Source organism: Morchella importuna, assembly GCF_003444635.1.
Source record: "Morchella importuna strain M04M26 chromosome Unknown Morimp01GS002, whole genome shotgun sequence".
Taxonomy (NCBI): domain Eukaryota; kingdom Fungi; phylum Ascomycota; class Pezizomycetes; order Pezizales; family Morchellaceae; genus Morchella; species Morchella importuna.
The window spans coordinates 1737994-1758318 of NW_025763399.1; the positions used below are offsets into that span (position 1 = coordinate 1737994).

General features: G+C 50.1%; 6 protein-coding genes across 6 annotated transcripts; 4 read left to right on the plus strand and 2 right to left on the minus strand.

The window, feature by feature from the left end:
- Positions 1-202: 202 nt before the first annotated feature.
- LAJ45_01307 (uncharacterized protein) lies at positions 203-1569 on the plus strand (the record flags this gene model as incomplete). Its single annotated transcript, XM_046110902.1, has 2 exons — positions 203-252; positions 315-1569. 2 exons carry the CDS (start codon positions 203-205, stop codon positions 1567-1569), a joined length of 1305 nt encoding a protein of 434 aa, XP_045976080.1.
- A 2032-nt stretch (positions 1570-3601) lies between these two features.
- Positions 3602-6108, minus strand: LAJ45_01308 (uncharacterized protein; the record flags this gene model as incomplete). The annotated part of the gene is made up of 4 exons (XM_046110903.1): positions 3602-4531; positions 4583-5221; positions 5292-5815; positions 6018-6108. 4 exons carry the CDS (start codon positions 6106-6108, stop codon positions 3602-3604), a joined length of 2184 nt encoding a protein of 727 aa, XP_045976081.1.
- Positions 6109-7227: 1119 nt separating this feature from the next.
- LAJ45_01309 (uncharacterized protein) lies at positions 7228-9272 on the minus strand (the record flags this gene model as incomplete). Its single annotated transcript, XM_046110904.1, has 2 exons — positions 7228-8950; positions 9016-9272. 2 exons carry the CDS (start codon positions 9270-9272, stop codon positions 7228-7230), a joined length of 1980 nt encoding a protein of 659 aa, XP_045976082.1.
- A 47-nt stretch (positions 9273-9319) lies between these two features.
- LAJ45_01310 (uncharacterized protein) lies at positions 9320-11384 on the plus strand (the record flags this gene model as incomplete). Its single annotated transcript, XM_046110905.1, has 9 exons — positions 9320-9349; positions 9543-9596; positions 9734-9756; positions 9811-10112; positions 10219-10366; positions 10524-10819; positions 10904-10971; positions 11027-11092; positions 11169-11384. 9 exons carry the CDS (start codon positions 9320-9322, stop codon positions 11382-11384), a joined length of 1203 nt encoding a protein of 400 aa, XP_045976083.1.
- Positions 11385-13403: 2019 nt separating this feature from the next.
- Positions 13404-15169, plus strand: LAJ45_01311 (uncharacterized protein; the record flags this gene model as incomplete). The annotated part of the gene is made up of 7 exons (XM_046110906.1): positions 13404-13441; positions 13503-13543; positions 13623-13724; positions 13835-14464; positions 14547-14846; positions 14969-15022; positions 15105-15169. The coding sequence occupies 7 exons, from the start codon at positions 13404-13406 to the stop codon at positions 15167-15169; spliced, it is 1230 nt and encodes a 409-aa protein (XP_045976084.1).
- Positions 15170-15695: 526 nt separating this feature from the next.
- Positions 15696-18897, plus strand: LAJ45_01312 (uncharacterized protein; the record flags this gene model as incomplete). The annotated part of the gene is made up of 7 exons (XM_046110907.1): positions 15696-15863; positions 15922-15951; positions 16017-16189; positions 16290-17288; positions 17351-18340; positions 18424-18640; positions 18787-18897. 7 exons carry the CDS (start codon positions 15696-15698, stop codon positions 18895-18897), a joined length of 2688 nt encoding a protein of 895 aa, XP_045976085.1.
- Positions 18898-20325: the final 1428 nt, after the last annotated feature.

Consider the following 20325-nt stretch of genomic DNA (forward strand, 5'->3'; position numbering starts at 1 on the left):
GCTTTTGGCTCTGCCATCTTTAACTGGTTTGTCTACCTCAAAATATGGGCCTAAAAAGCGACAAGACGTAGGAGGACGAGGAGGTATCATGAGAAAGATCATACGTTAACACATATCTACTTACCATAGCTTATCTGCTGGGAGTATAGTCCTATTCTCACTATGGGCTCCGGCATTTCAGCAGAAATTAGGATATAGCCAGATGCAGGTGAATGCGATTTCTATCGCTGGAGAGCTAGGACTATATCTTCCGTATGATAACAAAACGCCACATTCTTGATCTATTTTTTTGACCCATGATTAACATACCCCAGAGTCCCAATATTCGGTTACATATGCGACCAACTGGGACCTGACCGGCTCAGTATCCTTTCCGCAGCTTTCTTCGGTTCCGGATACGCTTTGGCATCACTCGCTTTCTCGAGCGATTTTACCTACCAGTATATGGTTATTGCATTTGCTCTGGTAGGGATGGGTACCAGTGCCATGTACTTCTCTGCTGTCACAACCTGTGCGAAGAACTTTACAAGTAGTAGGGGTCTGGCATTAAGCTTCCCAATTGCAAGTTTCGGCTTGAGCGGATTGTGGCAGAGTCAACTTGTTTCCCGAGTTTTTGTGGATGCGAGTGGGGCAGTGATGGTGAATTCCGTATTTGTGGCCTACTCTGTATACTTAATCTTTGTTGGGCTAGTCGGAGGTGTGCTCCTTCAAGTTTTCCCCGAAGAAGTTGTTAGTGGAGAGGTATATGAAGATAATTACGATGATGAGGAGGAGGACGAGGAAGAAGGACGACTATTACGAGAGGAGGAGACGAGTTACGGCACCAGCATCAGTTGTGATAGCGTCGATAGCATCATTGACGATAAGCGCTGGATCAATAATGCCACCCGAAGCTTCCTCCTCGATAAAACTATGTGGCTCTTCGCTACTGGAGTCTTCCTCGTCACCGGCCCTGGCGAAGCCTTCATAAACAATATGGGCTCCCTCGTCCTCTCACTCACTCCTCCCGCAACCACCAGTACCCAAATCGATCCGGCAACCCACGTATCACTTATAGCCATATCTTCCACTGCGGCCCGAATAATTGCAGGTGTTGTATCCGATTACCTTGCTCCCCCAGCCTGTCATGCCGTGCACAGTTCTCGCCCCCGTTGCTCCCGGATGGTGTTTCTTCTATTTTCTGGCACCCTCCTCCTCATGGCACACCTTCTTCTGGCATCAGGTTACATTCAGCTGCACCCATCGCAGTTCTGGATTGTCTCTTCCTCAATTGGTGCTGGCTATGGTGCGACATTTACATTAGCACCAACAGTGGTGAGTGTAGTATGGGGAACTGAGAATTTTGGCACAAATTGGGGAATGGTGTGCATGACCCCTGCGTTGGGAGCAACAGCCTATGGTGTGATATATGCAACTGTGTATGATGAGCATGCTGGTGATGATGGGAGATGTTTTGATCACAGGTGCTACGCCAAGACATTTGGAATAATGGCGGTGGGAACTCTGGTGGCTATGGCAGGCTGGGTGTATGCCTGGAGAATGTGGAAGAAGAGGGGAGTGGTAGTTTAGATGAACATTTCTTTTTATGTATAGATATTGCTTATTCTTTCGGGTTGCATCCGCGTAGGCTTAGGTCTTGCATTTCGTGGACCTTTTTAGATTTTGGGGGGCAGGTAGATAGAGCATCATTAGCTTGTTTTCGGCTTTAAATTGAGTTGTTGAGCAATTTGATAATAATAATACACACGCTAGGTCACAAAGTTCGTACCATTGCCAATTTCGTCCGAGTGACCATACATGATCCTGCTTGACAACAAAGACAACACAGAGCGCACACTGGTCGAAGGCCGAGTCCAAACAAGATAAAATCTTGTAAGTCGGCCTGATACATATTTCTATCTTCTCTCGAGGAATCTTCCTTTTTCTTTCGAACGTTGCTCGCAGGGTAGATATAGTAACAGTATCACCTGTATACGTAGAAGACGGGAGAACCCCTAAAAGGGGTTTCTGTACTGTGTTTTACCAAAGTCCTTCTCCTGCTAATTCCAGTGCATCATACGGGCCTGTATCCATGAAATCCGACTAGAAAAGGTGGGAGCATATTACTGTACTCCATGATTCCAGGAAGGAGTCCCGAGATAACCTACTCCAAACCTTATGGCAAATGGAGAAGGTATGTACATACATATGTGTATATATAACTAGTACAAAGCCTTGATTGTAAACCTTAAAATATAAAAATCAGTAGACTATGTATGTACCTCCCAGTACCAAGCTACCGGCCTGTAGATAAACCAACTCTAGGCACCTGAATTCGGGACGTTCAAAACTTTGTGAGCCCGAGGCCTTCAAAAATAGCAAAATAGTACTGGGGCCAGTGCTAAGGGCCAGCCAGGTAAGGAGGACTAGCTCGGTGTGAAATCACTCCCTAGTGGTTCTACGAGGTTTCTTTTTGTTATTGGCTAGGTTTTTTTTTTTTTTTTTTTGCACTCATGCTCACGAGATCAGATCCTACAAAAATTATCTCACGATCAAAGTCTATCGTAGTTACCTGCGACTCTGGGAATAATCTTGCGTTTATTGGCGACACTTGTTCTCATTGATCTAAGATAAACGACTGGATATTTCTAGATATATTTATAACCTTCTGCGGTGATCCGGGAGCTGAGGCAACATTCTCCTAATTCTTGATCATGATAACTAAATATACGGGTAAAAGTAGACAGGCCATGACCAGATAATAGCGGCCCAGAGTAGAGATAGGTTAACCTCGTCACCGGTGTATACACCTAACCTTATGTCTTGTGGCCCAGGTGGTGGATGTTCGATTCCCACGTACCTTGAATTTCGGGGGACCGCAGTATACGTAACGTACCCAACTCAACATTCCGGCAGTATTACTACATGTGATTATAATGAGCTTTCTCTTTGCAATTTCAGGAAGATAGAATGTGAAATGTCATGTGCGTATGGCTCTCAGGTATCGAGGCATAGAGACGAGTCTGCTATAGTAGCATTTAATTAACAGCAAAAAGAACAGGGAAACACCCAACTACTTCAAAAAAAAAAAGAGAGAGAAAAGAAATATAAAACTATATAGACCACCCAGGAGTTACCCGAACCAAATACCCACCAAGGAGAAAAAAGAAAGACCCAAAATAACTCGTAGTATACAACTGCCGTCGATACATACTATCCCAAACCTCTGGGAGAGAAGGTGTTCGGGGGTGCATATTAAACTTGACTACACTCTTACAAAGGGCATAAAAGACTTTTTTCTTTCCCCGCGCGCGTGTAAAGCAAACCGAGGTAGAAGCCATACTTAAAAGTTAGTGATTTCACCGCACATTGCATTCCCCCATAGGAGATCCGAGCGTAAAGAGCTCTTCAAAACGAAATAAAAAGAAAGAAAGAAAGAAGGAAAGACCCAAAACAACTCCGGTTTACAGCCACCTGTTATTGTCTCCAACTCTTAAACATTGCTCTCCTAGTATAAGGATACTAGTTAAATACGTATACGCTATATTTTCTAGCATAAAACGCATCGTCCCTTTGTTATACAGCGTCTCCGCCGTGATTAGTATTATGTCCTCGTCAAAGTCTAATTAGTCGCTCTATCCTCAAAGCCTGGGACCTCCAAGCCCATCCCCATATCTGCAGTCGGTGCAACATCAGTTGGCGAGTGGTTCTGTGGTGATTGGCTTGTGCCATCCATCATGCTCACGCCAAGTTCTTGGCCATCCATTGTCTGCATATCTGGCGTGTCCATGCCTCGTATGTTGCTATGTGCTGTGATAGCATTGGCATGGGCGATATCCTCACTCGAACTCCTCTCGTCCCCTTTTTTGGCAGCGTTTTTGGCAGCCTGGCCTGGTGCACGAGTCTTTAATTCTCCTGTTACAAACTGGAGGTAGTAAGGAACCTCGATGCCACTCTTAAGGAAAAAGAGTTTAAGATTGCGCGCCTTATCTTTAAGTTGAACTTGATTCCGGTCTTTGAGCATCTCATTAACTGTTCCACCAGGACCAAACATTGCAAGAATTTGGCTCCAGTGAGGGCCTTTTACACGATCAAGGCCGGCCATGAGTGCATTCTCTTCATCAGTTGACCACGGGCGACGTTGGGACGGAAGGCCTGCACGACGGGAGCTGGGGGAAGCCTTGGCAGTAGCGGCAAGGCGAGCACGTTCGTAGAGAACTTGGGTGGGTGCCGACTGTTGCGGGATTGGAGCCTGAGCAGGAGGGGCACCAAGCGACATGGCAATCGAGGTGTTCGAACCAAAGAGCTCGGCCTCGAGGTTAACCTGTGCGGGAGTTACCGCTTCAGGGTTGAGAGGCGGCTGAGGAGCAGTTTGGAGCGAGTTATGAGTTGCCAGGGTAGAAACATTTGGAACATCAAGATTCTCAACGTGTGCATTTGGTTGATTCATCATTTGTTGATGAATAGGGGGAGGGGGAGGGGTTTGGTGGGACATCGGTGGGGGTGGAGTACGTTGTGTACCCGACGACTTTCTTTTACGTGCTCTTCTCATCTAGCATAGAGTTAGAAGTATATATAATGGGGGTGAGAATTCAAATCTTACCGGCGCAGATACTATCACTTCGTAATTTTTGCTGACATACCAGCTGACCTCTTTTAAAAAGTCTTGCCAGACATATTTCTCGCTGAGGTTAACATCATCAGAAATATGCATAAGATGTCCTTTTCTTTGAATCAGCCGAGCAACAAAATCAGCTTCGCTAGGGGTCAAAGCCTTTGCTCCGGGCCGCCTATGAAGCAGGATCTCTTTCATATCGTCAGGAAATAAGTCCGTCAATATTTCGTCTTTAGCCCGCTCATTTGTGGACATAGCTGAGATATATGCTTGTGTCTTCAAATCGAGATATAAAGCACCTTGTGACTTTAGAAGGCGACCTCCATCGGGGACAAAAGTATCTAGGAAATGTTCATTCAAATGAAAGAATCCAACTTCCTGCGAACCGAAGACAGATGAAACGAACGTCGCAAGATTAACTTTGCGCACAGTAGTGCGTTGTTCAGGAAGATCGAGCTTTAAATCGTCCGCACTAAGAAATGCCTCGGGAGTGTAAAGCTTTTTTGTCTGATCGAAAAGTGACTTCATCGTGAAATAGGCCTGACCTTGGTCGGATTCAGGCTGAGTCACGATGCTAAGTGTTTCCTGATATGGCCCTTTGCCCAGTGTTGTCAGGATTTGTGAGGACTAGTACTGATAATCAGCACGTTGTCCAAAGTCCGAAGGGAAATGATCAGTAGGGTAGGTCCTAACATACCAAGTTGTCTAGGATGGGTAAGCTCTGTATTCTCAGGTTTTGGTTCGCGTCCCATAACATGCAGCTCGGATCACCGTAACTCAGGTTCCAAACGTTAATATGATTGAGGTGCTCATTCTCATGGTCAGACTCATCCAAATCAAATTCGTGTTCAAGGCCGTCGTCTTCAAGCGAGCCGTTCTGACTACCATCATGCTCATGATGTTGGTTTTCGTACTGACTTTCTGAACCAGGCTGGCCAGTCTTATCTGCAAAAACGGCAACAACGTCTCCGATGTTTTGAATATGCGCCTCGGCTACTTCATCCTGCATTTCATGAGTGTTCACAACGGGTACGACTCCGTCAATATGTTGTGTTTCGAGGCGTTGGCGTTTTGCCGGGGGTGGGTCGTATGAGGGCTCAAATGTCGAAGGCCCATTAGCATCATTGTGCCCATCCGGGCGTTTTTCCCAGGTATTCGGGGCATTAAAAGAAGCATTAAATGCAGCGATTGAGGATAAGGATGGATCAACCGACTCAAGCTCTAAAGAAACGAAGGGTTAGGTTAATTATTTGATCAAGAGGCTACCGGATGTCGAGAATAGATATGGACAAGGGTGTTGAGGGCGGGGTGGTTGGGTGTGGAGAAACAAATTGGACTTCAAGGAATTTGGGCGAAAAAGAAATGAATAGAAGGGAAGGATCAACACGATTAATGTGAGCTAAATGACAGAGTAATCGCATACCAGTTGTCGTTGTGAGCTGCTGGGGATCCTGTATTTGTTCTTGCTCCTCAGCAGGCGGTGGGAGGGAGTTCTGCTGTGACGTCGAAGACATAGCTTTTGGATTCGGGATTTTTTTTGTGCTGGCTGCTTGCCCTCTGATTGAGCCCGAAGCCCTGTGTGTAAAATATTGTGAGAGAGGGTTGAGGGCGAAAGAGGAGGGCAAAGGCCAGAGACAACCGTGGGGTCGGTGACAGGGGTGTACCAGTTGTTCAGGATAATACAATGGCTTTGTAGTTGCTGATCAGGAGACAGGGTAACGTCGACAACCAATATTGGCGACATAATTCATAAATATACATGTAGGTACATGTACATCTGGATAATTTGTATTTGGAAGGTTTGAGAGTGAAATAATAAAATAAATATCTCCTCGTTTATACTAGCTAATTTATCACAACAACGTGTGTGGTGACCACCTATTCCAACGACATATATATACAGTACGAAAAAAACGGGGTGAAACCAGTACGTACTAGTATACTGTATACTATGACTACGGGATTTAGTAAATAATACGGAATCAAACCGCGCCGGCATTACAAAAGAATACCGTAGTAATGCCGTATTCTTGCAGCATTACTAGCGCATTAAGAGGAATAACGTAGCGAATTCATACCCTTTTTTTTTATGTGGCCGTTGTCCCTTGGGACTATACTAACGGTAGTATCAAGTTGTCCCTTATATTACAGCGCCCTTACGCTCCAAATTTTTGCCACCGCTCACCCTGGCACCGGGTCCTCGGCCAAATAATTAATACGTAACTACATGTAATTCTCTTTCTATGTTTTACCATGAATTGTCTTATTGAAGTTTTCAGAGTCGATAAGGGTTAACGCCTATTATAAAGAGATATAATAATGCTCTCAGTTACATGTGGGCCGTTGAGCTTAGTCGGCAGATGTCGACGAGTGATATTTTATGATTCAGCATTTTTGTTGGGAATATACCCACAATGTCAAACTACATTCCTCTAATAGATTCAAGCAAAGCTCATCATATTTATGTTACTAAACTACATGTAGTTAAAGGCTTTTTTGATACGAGTCTCATTTTCCGCCAGTATCTTCTGGATGAAAGAACTACTAGAATGCTATAACTACTAATTACCAGGCATGCCTCGACATACTGTCTCTGACGTCTACCGAGGATAAATCTACCTGCTGATTTGCCCTTAATCTCCTCCAGCACCACCGCTGGTGTTGGCGGCCGCACCCGTATTAACAGCCCCTCCTCTTCCTTTCCCACCACCACCCCTACCCCTTCCACCCCTAAACCCACCTCTTCCGCCTCCTCCATCGCCGCCTCCACTATTACTACCCCTCCGTCCCCTACCCTGTCTACCGCCACCACTACCACCACCACCACCACCACCACCAGGCCCATTTGTATCAGCAGCAGGAGCAGTAGGAATCCCTGCCTGAGTTTCTATTGAAGTCGGATGCTGAGATCCACGTCTTCCTCCACCTCCGCCGCCTCCACCACCACCACCACCTCCTCCTCCTCCTCCAGTAGCGTTGAAACCTCTTCCTTCACCTCTTCCATGACGTCTCCCTCCGCCACCACCAGCTTTTGGTGCTGTCGGTGTTGTAGGACTCTGTATTTTACCCGGACTAGCTGGTGTAACTGCTGGACCACTTGATGCAGCCGCAGAAGAACCAGAAACAGAGCTTTCGCGTTTAAGTAGCGTTGGCATTGTTGATGTAGAAACTGGGGGAGAGCCAGTATTTAAGGAGACCTGCTTCTTAAGGATAGCCACAGGAGTTGTATTTGACTGAGGTGACGAACCAGATGCAGTGGTGTTCGCACTTTCTTCACGCTCTAGACGATTGCGCCGGTCCCGACGGGAACCGCCACGGGAACGAGGTGTTTTAGCCGCTGTTTCTTGCTGGGATTGTGGATTGTTTGAAGAGAGGGTCGCATTAATTGCCGGTGGCGCGTCAGATTGAACGGTAGCAGGAGCGGGGGTCGAATTGGTGCTTTCAACAACAGAAGCAGCAGTCTCAAGAGCAGTCTTACTAACACGAGAACGACGAGGACCAGCAAGCCCGAGATCGCGCTGAAGAATAGCTGCAACACTGCTTGCGTTTCCGCGTTCCCGGCGTCTTTCCCTTTTTGGCTTCTCTGTATCGGCAGCTGGACTTTTTTCTAATTTCGATCCTGATCCCGAGCTAGACATATTTCGAAGTATACTTCCAGCGCCCGACCCTTCACGTCTGGGCGTCCCGACGCCTGATCCCTCGCGCCTTAGGAGAGTTGCTGTCTCCATATCAACAGTCCTAGCTGCCTGCTTGGTGGCTTTATCTTCCTTATCGTTATCGTCCTTTTCCCTTCCTTTTCCTCTGCTCTTCTCAAGTCGCCGTTTCTCTGACCGCCTCATCGAACCTTCTTTCCCGTCTTTATTATCTTTTGATTTATCAGACTTAGATCTCCCTCCTGTTGAAGCCTTATCAGAGGCTGCCGCAGCCTTTTGTTGCTTGATGAACTCGACAAGAGGTGTTGTTTTGGGCTTCCCTTCTTTCTCCGGAGTTGGCAAAGGGGCAGATAAAGGATCATCTTGGACGACTGCACGCCCACCAGCAGCCGCTGCACCGTCAGTGGTTGTTCCATCAGCTTGAGCGCCATCACCTGCTGTAGGAACAGCAGATGATCCATTAAGAGATGCGATAAAGGTGATAAAATCTGGATCACTATCAATAGTTCCAGCCCTAGCATCTACACGGATGCCTTTTTTCGGGAATTTTTGAAAAGGTGCATATTCCATCTGTGGGTTTGTGGCGTTGCCTTTAGAATCCACAAATTGGCCATGGTTACGGAGAGCATCGTTGAGAGCAGTTATTTGTGCAGGTGTTTTAAATTTGATATAGCAGCGTGAGAAGGTAGGTAGTTTGTTACGACTGCATATTTTATATTATCAGTGATGCTGTTCGGCCTTGATGTGGAGAAGACCGGGAGAACTAACTCTGACGGAATTTTGCCCTGTATCCAACTAAACCACTCCGTAGTTTCTTCATTAATGTATTCTGCTAGAGCTTCTTTAAATTCCTCCTCTCTAAGCAAACTTGGAAGATGACGGACGACGATCCTCAAGCGGACAGTAGCTTGATTTCCACCACCACCACCACCACCACCACCCGTACCACCACCGCCTTTGCTACCCCCACCGGTCCTCGACCGTGATTTAGGTTTTTCTAGAATGGTTGGAGCTGTTGTCGACATAGCTAAATAGGTAAATAAGTGCTTGTTTTGATCAGCTACAGACGTGGATGGATGACGAGTTAAATGGAAGGTCTTGGGTGAGAACAGGCGAGGCCACCAAACCAATGCTTACGTAATAATACACTGGTTTACGCACGAGAGAGCTGAAGTGGGATAGTTGTGGTGGCGGGTGAGAGAGCCCCACAGTTTGTGACGTTTTTGATTTCGGCCAGGCACCTGCGTTTATCGTTTGCCTAATCGACAACAGGCAAGCAGAGGTGATTATTCAAGCGTCCGACCTCAAAGCACTGCCTTACTGCCTCACCAGCTAAAGTCGTGACATTGGTAATTATACCACCTAGGCCATTTACAACCCGTCGCTCTAGTCTGTCCAATAACGCCCCCCCTCCCCCCCCTCCCCCCCCTTCCGTTCAGCTCTATCTGTCTTTATCCAGACTATTTCTGACCGTCTAACCCCAAAGGCCAGCTCATCTCGCACCTATCGGTAATCCTTCTACTAGACCCCTCCACCTCCAAATCTCGCAACCATACCGTTCAGTCAGCTCATCCCGGTTTTCCTCCCCCTCACACACGTACCAAACCCCCCATCTCCAACATCTACTTCTCCGTCATCTCAGCCTACAGGTGGTAGCAGAACCCCACTATCCCGACCCAATCACCGCACATCTACAGTCCTTACTAGCAACAATATGAATCCGGCCGGCGAGAAGGGTGGGGGCCCAGCTGCAGCCACTAGCGGGGGTCCCGATCAATGGTTGGAACAAGCAAAAAAATGTAAATATCTGACGGAAGGGGATATGAAAAAGTTATGTGAGCTTGTCAAGGAGTGCTTGATGGAGGGTTCGTATCTCAGATCCGCTTCTCGTATCCCCACTGCCTTATCTATGAACCATGTATGTAGAGTGAATAAACTAAATGAATCCGTTTTTCGGGGGTGCGCCAATAGAGTCGAACATTCAGCCCGTATCAACACCCGTCACGGTATGCGGTGATATCCATGGCCAGTTTTATGATCTCATGGAGCTATTCAATGTGGGTGGAGGCTTGCCGGACAAGGTCAACTACGTTTTTCTGGGTGATTTCGTTGATCGAGGGTATTTCTCGCTGGAAACATTTACGTTATTGATGTGTTTGAAAGCAAAGTCAGTCTCTCGGAATGCCACCCATAGTTTCTCCGCAACGCACCATGGTCGCACTGATTATGCGCGGGAAACTTGTATAATGACATCTGCTAACCTGATAAATTTACAGATATCCCGATCGGATAACTCTTGTACGCGGAAACCACGAATCTCGTCAGATTACCCAAGTTTACGGTTTCTACGAGGAATGCCAAACGAAATACGGTAACGCTAGTGTATGGAAATCATGTTGTCAAGTTTTTGATTTCTTGGCGCTTGCAGCAATCATAGACGGCAGTGTACTGTGTGTACATGGGGGGCTCAGCCCTGAGATCAGGACATTGGACCAGATAAGAGTTGTTGCAAGGGCGCAGGAAATTCCACACGAAGGAGCATTTTGTGATTTGGTTTGGAGTGATCCAGAAGGTACGTTCATTCTATCTAGAAAGCTAGATAAACCCCCGGATATTCAATTCTAGAGGATTGATAGCTGATGAGATGCGCGAACAGATGTAGAAACATGGGCTGTATCGCCTCGAGGGGCCGGGTGGCTATTTGGTGATAAAGTAGCAACAGAGGTATATGGTCCTCATTCTAAAATTGTTCGACAATATGCTTACTTCTTGCTACTAGTTCAACCATGTAAACGGTTTATCACTAATAGCGCGCGCTCATCAGCTGGTAAATGAAGGATACAAAGTAAGACCCCCATTTCTTCCCCCCCCCCCCCCCCAGTCTAGGAATTTGCGATTATAGTAACTTATTTGTACCGCAGTATCACTTTAAAAATAAAGATGTAGTAACTGTTTGGTCGGCACCAAACTATTGTTACCGCTGCGGAAATGTGGCAAGTATCATGAAACTCGAGAAAGACCTCTCACCGAGTTTCACCATATTTCAAGCAGTGCCGGATGATCAAAGGATAATCCCAGCTGGGAGGGGGGGCGAAGCGAATATTTCCTGTAAACCTTCAAGTTATACTTTTTTTTAACGAGATGGAACTTTATATATGCGCAAAACTCCAACAAAAGGACCATACTATGGACCTGGTTGAGAAGAGCGTGCTGGTTTCTTACGAAGCGACGCATCATGCATTATATCTTTCGGTGTCTGGGTTGTGGACGGTTTTCTTTCTTGTAGGCTGTTAGTTGGTCTGGGTCTGGGTTGTTTGGGGCCGGGGGACAAGAGGGTCAACGTTGGGAGTCTTGCTGCGATTTTGTTGCGTTTTTTCTTCTTTTTTCCAACTGTCTTCTTCCTTCTATGTAAGAGGTTTTTTGTGCAGTGTTGATGCAGGGGCTTTTGGGTGGATTGCTGCCTTACAGTCTAGATTCATATAGTTAAGATGGTATGCAATGGTAGTTATGGGGTTCTGGGTACATACAAATTTTATTTTCTCGCAGCTAGTCATGGGGCTTTTGTAGGTCCTAATGGTCCTCCACATCCCCCAAAGAATCAGGACAAATTATGAGAATAATGAATAGATCCGCGGCAGTATAAGTTATAGTTGGTTTTCTGACCGTCACCAAGGCCTAGGCCTGGCGAACCTAATCTGTTGTCGCAGATGATTATCCTAACCCATCGCCAACGAGTGATACTTGGTGAGGCTTCAAAACAACATACTAATATAGACTACATATTATGTATATTATTTAGTCCCCCACGAGTCTCACCAATTTTTGAACGATATAAACCATCGAGCCTACTAGACATTAGGGAGAGCTCTCCGGTGACCAACTACATGTAGCGTGCACTTTAACAGTATGAACTAAAGAGATGAGGAAAGACGAACGCATGGTGGGGGAAAAGGCCACAAAACACCCATGGAGCGGTCAATAATTCCTATGCTGATAGCTATATTCGCCTATGTACTCGCCGCACTATCTTTCTACCCCAAAATCCTTGAATCGGAGCTCATCTATAGCCCTGAATAGCACTTATATAGTTGGCGCGAAAACTGGCGGCGTGATAACTACATGGACGTGTTGTAGCGCAGGTCAGTCGTCTAGTGCGCTTAGAATTAGCACATACATACATGTACGTACGTATGCGTAGCCCGACATATGGGATACGTTGGAGGCTAGAGTTGGGGGATATATGTTCAGTATATAGGGGGCTCAAGCCCACGAGAGCAAGAACATCTAGGATTTTTGCTCCCGCCCCTCCATCTCCTCCCAGTACTTCCCATGGGTGCACCATGGAATCGTCCTGCAGCGCCTGGTATCGAGTAGTTATACACAGGTATGTGAAGCTCTATCCCTTGGTTTTGATTTCAGATGATGCAGATTTCTGACTCTGAAAAATGGCTATGCAGATAAGCAAGCAACAACTAGCAAATGTCACCTGGACTACTGTAGTGTCCGGACTCTTCCTGTCACTACCTAGCGGAAATATCAACGGCAGCTTCCTATCTACCATCTAATTTTGGCCCAGAACTTTGAAAACAGATGGTTATATCGATCGTTGCAACAGCAAGCTCGAGCTCCAGAGTAATCCAACCACACACCCTTGCCTTTGTCCGGCCCTAATACTAATGGACGGGCCGTTTTATTGGATATTGCACTACTCACTAAGCCTAATTGGGAATTTATTAGGCTTTAGTAGGTCGTCCAATGGGGTAATGGGCTAGAAATATCGCAGAGTTCTTGGTGCCTGAATCCTTCAACTAAGTAGTTCGCTCAACACACTCGGATTCATCATACTGCTACAGTCAGGAATTCCTCAAGACGATAAAGTCCTCCCGGGATCAAGAGGCGGTTACTAGTTTTGCACAACGTTCAGTTAATCCGCCAAAGTTATTTATATCTCTATACAGTTAATAGCTTGCAGTCCGGAATTAAACCCTTTGGCGGGGTTGTGACGCAACCAGCGCCCGAGTGATTATCCATGATCGTCAAACTCACCACACACTCAAATACGACAGGGTCAGTAACCAGCCCCTTTGCCAAGGCCTCCTCCTTGCCTGACATGCTGCCCGGTCTCCAGCGCAGATCACAACAAAACACCAAGCAAGATGGCCATGGAATTGGACTTGTCGAGTGTGAACGTAAGGTGCGTGCATATTGCGTCTCTATCTATCCATAGATATATAGCTGACCACGTTGAGGTTTAGGTACCAATCGATATTCGCTTCGAATAGATCAGCTACGGAAGGTTCGTGTGGCCCGTCCGCATTGCATTGCAGGGAGCTCTCGGAGCTTGGGAGACAAGCAAGCACTGACATTTATTACAGTAGGAACACCAGCGGAACCGGGGCTTTTAAGCCCAAACCAGGGCGGCTACCTCAGTGAAATTGACTTTGAGAGCACTCTCGTAGATGTCGATCCGTATGGTGGTATGTCTCCTCCTCCTCCTTGCTGCCCCTCTCCCGCCGGCCGCAATCATGGCCGTGATGTCGTCGGGCTTGGCCTAACGCCAGCTATCTATTCTATCTATCCTACACAGATGAAGAAACCAATCCTAGCACCCGTCCCGAGCGGGTCGCAGCCGTCGAAATTTCTCCGCACGGTGACCTGATCCTCGAGCTCACCTTCAAGCGCGGGCAAGCCCGCTTCCGCGTCTCATCCCAAGTCTTATGCCTAGCGTCACCGGTATTCCGAGCCATGCTTGGCCCGAACTCTTCGTTCCGGGAGGCGTGCGAGCTACGCACTCACACCACTGCTGGCGGTGGTATGGCGGATGCGGAACCGTATGTGCTGCCACTGGAGGACGACGATCCGGAGGCGATGGCGATCGTGCTGTTTGCGCTGCACCTGCAGAACTCGAAGCTGCCGACGTTCATCAAGGAGAAGCGCACCATCTGGAACATGGCCATCATCTGCGACAAGTATGATTGTACATCGGCGTTCAGTGTGTGGGTGGACGGGTGGGCGGATGGGTGGCGGCGCAGGGCGTTTAGGAATAGCGGACATGGGCTGTGGTTGTTTATCAGTTGGACGTTTGGGCTCGGGGATGTGTTTACGTTTATCTCGAAGAAGCTTATCCTCGAGGGCTACTACCAGACGGAGGGGGGCAAGTTTCTGAGCAAAGAGGGATGGAACCTGGACGGATTGGCGATCCCGAATCCAGTCATGGGTGAGTAGGGCCTACAAATATCCGGTTATATTTCTTCTGGCCGGTTTCGGGAGAGCTATTCTAACGGGGTACTGGCTGGTAGAAATCATCCTCGACATCCGCCGAACAGCAATCACGGCAATGATCGAAGAAGTGCTCACGGTGCTCAAAAAGTTCCTCGCCGGCGGCGACGGCAAGCCGCTCTGCAGCGCCGCATCCCCACTGGAGGACTGCGACCTCATGATCCTGGGCACGCTGATACGGGAGTGCCAGGTCCGCCTGGGCATCTACCCCGACCACAAAAAGTACCTGCTCATGAGCGTCAAGGACGTGCACGAGAACCTGCGGAGCATCAAGCCGCGCTCCGTAGGCGCCGACTCGCTGCGCGGCGGGGGCCACGGGGGTACGTGCTACTACGATTTCTACCTGCTGCATAACAGGCTTGATAGGACGTTGGCGAGCATTGGGGGGTTGGAGTTGGCGGATTTTGGGTCCCGCCAGGGACTGCCGATACGAAGGGTTGAGACGGGGCGGGGAGGAATCCGGCGCAGGATGAGGTGTATACGCCGTCGCTGACTTGTGAGTGTTATCTTTCTTACTTTCTAACTATTGTATGTGAGGTGAGTGTGTAGCTAATGAGGTTGTGTTTCTACTATGGTAGTGATCAAGAAGCTGTTTTATCCACGGCGACAGAGGCAGGCGTCGAGCGCGCATCTTGTACAGTAGACACCAATTATTACGTTGGTGTGTACATGTAATTTAGTATCGGTTTCGGGAGAACACCCAGTTATTTATGGTTACGATGGGATGGGATGGGATGGGCATTTATGGGCGAACTGGAGCGAGGGAATGTTTTAGTTGTATACCTATTTACATACATACAATGTATAGCCTAGATCAAAGAAAAAGCTACATACTTCATAACGACTCAATGACACACACTTGTACCTACCTGATCACTTGGTCATACAGCGCGGACAAAGGAGTAGAGTTTGACCACTGTGTGTTCTAGAGTTCCGTCAGTGTGAGGCAGCGCAGCTTCCCACTGTGATACTTTCCCCTGACTAAGCACCACACGAACAGAGACCCAACCCAACGCGTGCGCCTGTGACCTTCTCCCCTGCCTGCCTGCCTGCCAAATTCCACATCCCAGCCCGCAACCGGCCACACACCACACACAGAACAGCACTTTCCCACACACACACACACCATCTGCCAAAAAGGCTTATCCACCCACGCACCCACCACCCCCATGCCGCCAGCAGCCCCGCGAGCCCCGGGCGCGCCAGGCCGCGCACAGCTAGAGGCCATGGTCAAGCTCGTGCATGACGTAACCGGGCGCCCGCTCAACGAGATCAGGACGGACCTCGAGTACACGCGCGACCCGCAGAGGACCATTGTGAGGATCATGGAGGGCGAGGTATGTCTGTCTGTGTCTGTGTTTGGGGTGTTTGGGGGAGTGAGTGCTGATGGGACAGTTTTTGAAAGGGACACCGAGGGAGCTGGGAGTGGGTGTCGGGGTGGGAACAGGGACGGGAACGGGGAGGGGGTTGGATGGGCGGCGGTGAACCAGCGGGCTGGGGGTGCGGGTGGTATGGGCATGAGTGGGAATGCGGACGGGAATGCGGTGCAGATGCTGGATCCTCGGCCGTCAGCACCGCTGCTACCGCCGCCGGTGGTGCACAACTGGCCGTGGAGAGAGAGTGAGAGAGAACGGGAAACGGAGAGTAGAAGCCCTGAGAAGAAGTACGTACCTGTTTTGTTCTATTCTGTTCTGTCCATGGGTCACCTACCTGTAGTGACTTGAGACTGAGACTGCTCCCCCTGTCTTCCCCCCGCCTGCTAGGAATGTGCCGATGCAGGTTATTGATCTCTGCGATTCGGAGGAAGAGGACGAATCACCCCCGGCACCCCCGGCACCCCCGCCGCCCCTCCCCCAGCCACAGCGGGCGACACAGATGCAGCCGTCACCAGAAACATGGCAGCGAGGCCCTGCTGCAGAACAGCCCGCCGCCGCCGCCGCCTCCAGCTCGAGGTGGACACGCACCCGGCGCCCCGCGGGCGAACCAAGAGCACCCCCGCCTCTCCCGCTGCTTTCGGCCCCCTTTGAACCAGCGGAGAGGCCGGCACCGCACCACCGGGCTGCGGAAAGCAGCAGTGCAGCCGCCCCCCCGGCGAGTAGTAGTGATGCATGGACGACCCCCGTACGAGCCCGACCTCCTCCTCCGCCCGCGATGCCGGCTTCCCGCCATCATGTCGATACGTGGGGCGGCCCTGCAACAGCGCCGCCGGTGAGACACCATGTACCGGCGGCACCCCCGCCGTCGCCTCCTCCTCCGCAGCCGGTGTTTAGCGCATCCCCGCTATTTAGATATCAGGGTTCTGAGTCTCCGTCGCCGCCTTTATTGTCGCCGGAACGGCCGAAACCACGGGTTGTGACGCATGCTAGTTATCGGGTCGACCCATCATCTCCTGCTACTCTTGCTGCGGCGGCCCCGCTACCGTCATCGTCGCCAGAACGACCGAAACCGAAACCGAAACCGCGGGTTGTGACGCATGCTAATTTCCGGGTCGATCCGTCTCCTGCTGCGGCCCCGCCGCCGCCGCCGCCGGTTTTCAAGACGCCCGTGGCGGGCAAGCGGCAGAAACTCGATGTCATATCCATCGACTCCGACTCCTCCCCCGACTCTGGCGGACCAGCAGCAGCACCGCGCAGTGCGGTCTCTGTGCCCAACACAGACTCGATCCCGCGGAGAGCCCGGAGGGATAGACAATCTTCTTATTCTTCGCCGACAAAAGATCAAGAGCCGGTGTTGAGTACTGCTACGCGCTCGCTGTTGCAGGAGTTTGGGGATGAAGCTCGCGGAACTCGGATGATGATGACGGGGAGCTGGTTGTGAGTGCTAGCGGCAGCGCGGGTAAGAAGAAGAAGGCGCCGGTGAAGAGCGTAAAGACGAAGGCTGCCCCCGGGAAGCGGAAGACGAAGCCTCCAGAGGTGGCGGTGGAGGAAGAGGCGGCGGCGGCGGCGGCGGCAAAGAAAAGCACCCGCCTCACCGACGCCGAGAAGGCCCAGCGCGCCGCCGAGAAGGAAGCCGCCAAAGAAGCCGTCAAGCTGCAGCGCCAGCAGGAACGAGAAGCCAAAGCCGCCGAGCGCGACGCAGCAAAGGCGCAGAAGAATCGGGAGCGCGAGGCCAAGGAGCTCGAGAAGAAGCAGGAGCAAGAGCTGGCGCTGGCGAATAAGCTACGCATGTCGCGGAAGGACTCGGTGCAGGAGATGATTGTGGACATGTCGCAGCACCTCAAGGACTCTGCGACGGGCCAGTCGCTGGCGCGCTTCCTGGTGGGGTTGGGGTGCGAGGTGAATACCACCTGGTATCCGACGCTGCCTGAGGGCACGCAGCGGGAGTGGCGGGTGGCAAAGTGGCGGAGGAAGGTGACGACGGAGTGGGATGAGAGGCGCGCGCTGTTTGTGCCCTTGCCGGCCATGAAGGTCACCGATGAGCGCCATGTGCTCGTCTATCTCACCGCGCAGGAGTTCTGGCAGCTGGCAGAGGGTGCGGAAGAAGCTAGGCTGGCGGAGCATGTCCAGCTGGCGAGTGGCTTCTCGCCGGGGATGCAGGATGTGAAGGTGTTGTATCTGCTGGAGGGGGTGGAGGCATTTGTCCGCGGGAATCGGAACAATAGGAATAGAGAGTACCAGAACAGGGTTCGCGCGGCGCTGGGCGAGGGCGCGAGTATACCGGCCGACGCGGAGATTCTTGATGAAGACGTGCTGCAGGACGCACTGCTGGAGCTCCAGATCGTCCATGGGTGTCTTGTGCACCACACGGCCTCGGGCGTCGAGTCGGCGGAGTGGATCAGTAAGTTTACGACCGATATCTCGACTATTCCTTACAAGTAAGTTCCCCCCCTCCCCCTCCCTCTTGTATCGGTTTGATGATGAGGGTGGCTGACGATGTCTGTTTTTTGCCCCCTGCTAGGAACTCGCGGAGCGCAATCGGCGCGGCGGGCTTCTGCACAGACGCGGGCCAGCTCCGCGTCGGTATTGGCAAGGCAGATACGTTCCGCCGCATGCTGGAGGAGATTCATCGTGTGACGCCGAGCGTGGCGGAGGCGGTGGTGCGCGTGTATCCGGATGTGCGGGCGCTCGTGGAGGCGTTTGCGGGGTATGGGGAGGAGATGTTGGCGGATTTGCCGGTATGTGTTCTTTTTTATATATATATCTGCTGTATTAGTTGTGGCTTGAAGATTCTAAGCGGGGGGGGGGGGGGGGGAGGGGAATTGGGGATGTGGGAAGAGAAGAGAAGAGAAGAGCTAATGGATGGATGGGGGGGTTGATGCAGATCTCGACGACAAGGGGTGGGAGGACAACGGATAAGACGGTGGGGCAGTCGATTAGTAGGAGGATTTGTGGGGTATTTATGAATAGGGATCCGGATAGTGTTGAGATCTAGCTTGCTTCCTTCCTTTCTTTCTTTCTAAACCCTTTTCTTTTTCTTTTTTGCCTTCTTTCTTGGTGTTTTTTTTTTTTTTTTTTGCTTTCTGGTGGGGGTGGGTAAGTCTTTTGCTTGCTTGGTGTTGAGGGATTTGGATATATAGCTAAGGATTCGATCGAGACATTACATGTGGCGGAACTGGAGACGGATTGATTGCATGGCGTTGGTTACATGAGTTAGTATAATTAGATGTGTGTGAGTATGGTGCTTAGGCCGTGTGTTTTGCGGTGGTGATGGTGATTGCAATGATGATGGTGGTGATGTTGAGAGTGGGTGGGAGTGAGTAGCGAGTGGGAGTGAGTGAGTGAGGGCTCGGCGAGTGATATTTTATGAATGTATGCCGAGCCTAGACATACCCAGTGCTAAGCCCCGTTAATACTTGACTTAGATCCATTACATAGACAACTCACACATCAACACCCCTCTGGTAAAAGTATACTAGAGTCTGTAGAACAAATCATCTTGAGGGGCAAACACACGGACTTGGTACGACATGCTGAGCTGGGAGTGTAAGATTAGGTGAGGTTATTGAAGCTAGTTTAATTCTTTAACTCTACCAGCCATTCGTCCTGGACTTGGATTAGCTAGAGGATCCTGTGTAGGAACATGCATCAATCAAGACCTAGAGGTAGCAGGATGGGTGGTTCCAATACTACGAAGGAACATATCGATGAAAGTCTATGAAGAAGGGTATTGAGAGCTAGCACGTGTAGATGGTGTGGTTAAAAGCTATGGATCCGCTCGATTGACTTTTATGTCAGCTTACGGGAGCGCGCAGCATTGACCGGAGGCAAGCAGAGAATCTGAGGTCTCAATCTCAATGGCACAGCTGCGGCATCTGCAGTGACAGAAACATGGATAAAACGACTACCGCTGCCGTAACACTACCGTGTACTTCGTTAAAATACGGAAATAAAGCGGCACATTCTCACAATACCGTACTGATGCGGTATCAGATTTACCCCCCCATTTCTGATACTGTATCTTCCAGCCCTCACCAGCACAAGTCCGCCAACCCACAACATCGTGGTACCGGGATACGCACTAGTACAGCGCAGTACAGTAAGCACCCAATCCCCACCCCACTACACCCCACACACGCGCGCGCCGCCGCCGCCGCCACCCGGTACGCAGACCCCACCTACCGGCGACTACATATAACTAGCGCGCCCAGCAGCCCACGTTGTCTCTCGAACGCGCGTTTCTCCCAGTCCAAGACTTTTCCAAGCACCCCTCTCCCCGCCCCCCCCCCCCCCCTCCCCGCCCCAACCCAACGCCCTAAAGGCCATTTTGTGTTCCACGTCGGAATTGAGGGTGAGGTTCAATTTTTCGGCCTCCGGAAGAAAGAATCCCAAACACCGTGTTAATTTCTTCTTTGAGGCTTTC